General features: G+C 36.9%; 1 protein-coding gene across 1 annotated transcript; it reads left to right on the top strand.

The window, feature by feature from the left end:
- The first annotated feature begins 494 nt into the window (after positions 1-494).
- Positions 495-1,846, top strand: LOC140808245 (aspartic proteinase CDR1-like). The gene has a single exon (XM_073165318.1). The coding sequence runs from the start codon at positions 495-497 to the stop codon at positions 1,806-1,808; it is 1,314 nt and encodes a 437-aa protein (XP_073021419.1). The 3' UTR covers positions 1,809-1,846.
- The last annotated feature ends 4,001 nt before the right edge of the window (positions 1,847-5,847 follow it).

Here is a 5,847-nt window from a genome sequence, read left to right as displayed (position 1 = left end):
ATACATTATCAAAATTGCAAAATTTCCTATATTCAACATTCCTATGATAGTTTTCACTCGTATGTATATATGTATGAATCACACACACACACACACACATATATATATATATATATATATATATATATGTATATTCTTTACATGCAGAGAATCGGATTACTGAAATATTAATATTATAAGCACGATTACGTTGTAAATGGTAACTAAAAGGTCACAATAACGCGTGATTTCATGATAAATGCTTTCTGATACAAAATCAAATCATGGATTAAGTACTGTATCAAAAATATACATGAATTTGAATTTTAAGGATTGATGTATGGAATATTAATTTCGGTTTCTTCTTCCAACTGTGATTACATGCAATTAACCCATTAATTAAATATGTAAAGGGAAAAAAAAATCCCATTTTTAAAAAATCACCAAATATTTGCCTATAAATTTAATCTTGGTTTCTTGCAAAATCTTCATTGCTCATATACAGATAGATATCAATGGCTTTTTCTTCCAAAGTAGCCTTGTTCCTTCTTGCCTGCATTTTCTTGATTTCTGGAATTGAATCGAACAAACATGGTGGGATCACTCTTGATTTGATACACCGGGACTCCCCCGATTCCCCCCTCTACCGTTCCTCATACACACGTTACGAACGTCTAACAAATGCGTTCCAACGTTCGTTTTCACGTAAATCTTCTCTCCATAGGACGTACAAGGTAACAAACTCGGGCTCGGGGTCGTTTGAGTCAACCCTCAATTCCGTTGGCGGGGAGTACCTGATGAAGATCAGCATCGGGACGCCACCCGTGGAGATACTGGGCATAGCTGACACCGGAAGTGATTTGACATGGACTCAGTGCAAGCCATGTGCATCATGTTTCAAACAGAAGTTCCCACTTTTTGATCCAAACAACACCAAAACATACCGAAAGTTGTCGTGTGAAGCCGAGCTATGTTCCGCGGTCGGTCAATCAGGTTGCGATGGCGAAAACAAGTGCAACTATGAGGTGTCCTACGGAGATAGGTCGTACAGCACCGGCGAAATGGGAACCGAGACGTTTGTCTTAGGGAACGCCACGTTTCCTAAGGTGGCATTCGGTTGCGGGCACGATAACAGTGGCACGTTCAACGAGACAGCAACCGGGATCGTCGGGCTCGGAGGTGGGGACATATCGATAGTCAAGCAGCTAGACAAGTCGATCGGGGGTCGGTTCTCGTACTGTCTGACGTTTCTTGACTCGAATGTTTCTAGCAAAATAAGTTTCGGGGCCAATGCGGTAGTCACGGGGCCTAAAGTGGTGTCGACTCCAATAGTTCAAAAATCACCTAGCACCTTCTACTTCCTAACTCTAGAGGGAGTCAGCGTGGGGAAGAAGAGGTTGGAGTACGTTTCCGACGTATCCGATTACAACCAACAGGCTGGTGGTGGTAACATCATTATCGACTCCGGGACGACGTTAACGTTTCTCCCCGAGGGGCTATTCTCCGATCTGGAGGCGGCTCTAGTCAAAGCTATCAAGGGCAACCGTGTCGAAGACCCTCAAGGCGTTTTCCAGCTATGCTACGAGTTGCCTAGCACCGGTGAATTCGACATCCCGCCCATAGTTGTACACTTTTCGGGGGCAGATTTGGAGGTGACGCCGGGGAGCACGTTCATCGAGGTGAAGCCCGGCGTGGTTTGTTTGACGTTCGTGCCGTCGAACGATTTCTCCATCTTCGGAAACTTGCACCAAATGAATTTTAATATAGGGTATGATCTTGTGAACCAGGAAGTCAGTTTCTTGCCAACTGATTGTAGCAAGTTCGAGTAAGAAAACTATAGTGTGGACTATTCATTTATTTCCTAAGTTTGGCTCAATATATTTATTTTTATTTGGACGTTCGAATTCCGTTTGAAAAAAAAAACTTGCTAACAGCCCAAAAAAATTAATGGAAAGTTTCTCTCTTCCAACTAAATTCTACATCGAGAGAATTTTTCCTGATGTATTTATTGTCAACCTTTGAATTGTACTGACCCCTTTCTGCGAGAGACGATCTTTTCTGTTTATGGGACAAAAAAAAAAGGAATATTAAACCAAAATCTTTTCCATAAAGCTATTACAAAAATTTGCTCGAAGTTTATAGATGGGGGGCAATTATCCAACTTTTTTTTGTATGGAAAAATATCTTTTTCGTTTTTAAAAAAGGAAAATGTATTAAGCTTTCGTAAAAACTATATTTTGTTGTGAAAAAGTAAAAATTTATGGTAAAAAGTAAAAATCTCAAACTCTCAAAATTTACCAAACTACACACTTTATAATATTTTTCTCTCTACTCAATTGTGATTTTCTTCACAAATGAGAGATCTATTTATAGAGTTTCATTACGCATAATCCAAAAAATAAAATACATCATTACCTACATCATCACACACAAATTTCTAACTTTACAACTCTTATTTTCAACATTCAAATATTCAACTATTACTTTTTCAATATTCAACTATATTATTTTCAACACTCCCCCTTGTGATGATGATCATGATACGATGATGTCTTCATTACGTGTTTTTGTACTACCTCGTTAAAAACCTTACTTGGAAAAACCCATTGGGATAAAAACCATAGTAAGGGAAAAAGAGTGCAGTCACGTAAACTCCCCCTGATGTTGACATGAACAATTCTTCACAAATTTCATAGATTGCGCATCCCAATATTATATATGTGCTTTCTGAATATTGACGTAGGAAGTGCCTTTGTGAAGAGATCTGATGAGTTTTCACTTGATTGAATGTGACGAACATCAATATATTTATTCTTCTCAAGCTCCTTGGTGAATGCGAAGAACTTAGGAGGAATATGTTTAGTTCTGTCGCTTTTTATGTATCCTTCTTTCATTTGAGCAACACATGCAGCATTATCTTCATATAGTATCACAGGCTTCTCATCGAATGATAATCCGCATGAAATTTAGATATGTTGGGTCATTGATTTTAACCACACACATTCACGACTTGCTTCATGTAGTGCAATAATCTCGGCATGATTTGATGAAGTTGTTACGAGCGTTTGTTTCTGTGAACGCCAAGATATTGCAGTGCCTCCACGAGTAAATACATATCCAGTTTGGGAGCGTGCCTTGTGTGGATCAGATAAGTATCCAGCATCGGCATAACCAATTATACTTGGATTAGCATCTTTTGAATACAAAAGTCCCAAGTCTGTCGTTCCTCGTAGATAACGGAATATATGTTTAATTCCGTTCCAGTGTCTCTTTGTTGGATATGAGCTAAATCTTGCCAACAGATTCACGGCAAAAGATATATCAGGCCTTGTACAATTTGTAAGGTACATAAGGGCACCGATGACACTTAGATATGGTACTTCTGGACCAAGAATATCTTCATCATCTTCACATGGACGGAATGGATCCTTTTCTATGTTTAATGATCTAACAACCATTGGAGTACTTAAAGGATTTGCTTTATCCATATTAAAACGTTTAAGGATCTTTTTCTGTATAATTTGTCTGGTGAACAAACATTCCACATTCTTTTTGTTCAATTTGTAAACCCAGACAATACTTGGTTTTTCCAAGATCCTTCATTTCAAATTCTTCCTTCAAGTATGACACAACTTCTTGAATTTTCTTATTCGTTCCAATGATGTTTAAATCATCAACATATACAGCAATAATTACGCATCCGGATGTTGTTTTCTTAATGAAAACACAAGGGCATATTGAATTATTTACATATCCATTTTTCATCAAGTGATCACTTAGTCGATTATACCACATTCGACCTGATTGCTTTAACCCATATAATGATCTTTGTAATTTCACAGAATAACATTCCCTGGGTTTTGAACTTTGTGCTTCAGGCATCTTAAATCCCTCAGGGATTTTCATATATATATTACTATCAAGTGATCCATATAAGTAAGCTGTAACAACATCCATAAGACGCATTTCTAAATTTTCAGATACCGCCAAGCTAATCAAATACCGAAACGTAATTGCATCCATCACAGGAGAATATGTTTCTTCATAATCAATTCCAGGCCTTTGAGAAAAACCCTGTGCAACAAGTCGAGCTTTATATCTTACTATTTCATTTTTCTCATTTCGCTTTCGAATAAAAACCCATTTGTATCCAACAGGTTTTACACCTTCAGGTGTAAGGACTATAGGTCAAAAAACATTACGTTTATTTAGCGAATCCAATTCAACCTGGATGGCTTCTTTCCATTTTATCCAGTCCTGCCGATTTTTACATTCACCAAAAGATTTTGGTTCATGATCTTCATTATCATTTATGATGTCGATTGCCACATTATAAGAAAATATATCATCAATTTTTCATCTATATCTTTTCGGTTCCATATTTTTCCAGTATTAATGTAATTGATAGAGATTTCATGATTCTCGTCAGTTTTTTGTTCTGACAGAACATTTGCATCATCATGTGTTTCTTCAGGAACATCATTCTCTATTTTGTGATCATCATGTGTTTCTTCAGAAACATCATTCTTTATTTTGTGATCATCGTGTTTCTCTATGAATTTTCTTTTTCGAGGATTTTTATCCTTAGAACCGACTGGCCTTCCACGCTTCAGGCGTTTAATGACATCATGAGTATCTTCCATTTGTTTCTTTGGAATTTCAATTCGAGCAGGGGCATTTGCAGCATGTATATATGATTTAGTTACCCCTTTTGTGTCTGCAAATGCATCTGGTATTTGATTTGCTATTCTTTGCAAGTGTACAATTTGTTGTACATCTTTTTCACATTGTTTTGTTCTTGGATCCAGATGTAACAATGATGATACATACCATGTAATTTCTTTTTCGGTATGTTTTTGTTCTCCCCCTAACATTGGGAAGATTTCCTCATTAAAATGACAATCAGCAAAACGTGCTGTGAACACATCTCCTGTCTGAGGTTCAAGATATCGAATGATTGATGGACTATCATAACCGATATAAATTCCAACTTTTCTTTGAGGTCCCATTTTCTTTCGTTGTGGTGGTGCAATAGGCACATACACCATACATCCAAAAATTCTCAGATGAGAAATGTCTGGTTCTTTACCAAATGCAAGCTGCAATGGGGAGTATTTATGATATGCACTTGGTCTGATGCGAATTAATGAAGCAGCATGTAAAATTGCATGTCCCAATATAGAAATAGGGAGCTTTGTTTTCATAATCATTGGTCTAGCAATCATTTGCAGACGTTTAATCAATGATTCAGCCAATCCATTCTGTGTATGTACATGAGCAACAGGATGCTCAACAATGATTCCCATAGACATACAATAATCATTGAAATTCTGGGAAGTAAATTCACCAGCATTATCAAGTCTAATTTTCTTGATTGTATAATCGGGAAACTGATTCCTCAATTTTATTATTTGAGCAAGTAATCTTGCAAATGCAATATTTCGAGTTGACAATAAACATACATGTGACCATATGCTGGAGGCATCAATCAATACCATAAAGTATCTGAATGGTCCACATGGTGGATGGATTGGTCCACAAATATCACTCTGAATACGTTCAAGAAACATTGGTGATTCAGTTTGGATTTTGACTGGTGATGGTCTTATAATAAGTTTTCCAAGAGAACATGCTTTACATTGAAACTTATTATTCTGAAAGATCTTCTGGTCTTTCAATGGATGACCATGTGTATTTTCTATAATTCTTCGCATCATTGTTGAACCAGGATGTCCCAATCGATCATGCCAATTGGTTAATATCGAAGAATTATCAACTACCATGTTTGATTCAATGAGACTTATATGTGTATAATGCAATCCAGTAGGGAGCATTGGTAGTTTTTCAATCACATATTTCTTTCCTGAT

This window comes from Primulina eburnea, chromosome 12, assembly GCF_022965805.1.
Source record: "Primulina eburnea isolate SZY01 chromosome 12, ASM2296580v1, whole genome shotgun sequence".
Classification (NCBI taxonomy): Eukaryota; Viridiplantae; Streptophyta; class Magnoliopsida; order Lamiales; family Gesneriaceae; genus Primulina; species Primulina eburnea.
The sequence above is the reverse complement of the archived record's forward strand: the minus strand, read 5'-3'. Positions and strand labels throughout refer to the sequence as shown.

Coding starts and splice junctions, on each gene's coding strand:
- LOC140808245 (XM_073165318.1), top strand. CDS start 495: ATGGCTTTTTCTTCCAAAGTAGCCTTGTTCCTTCTTGCCTGCATTTTC.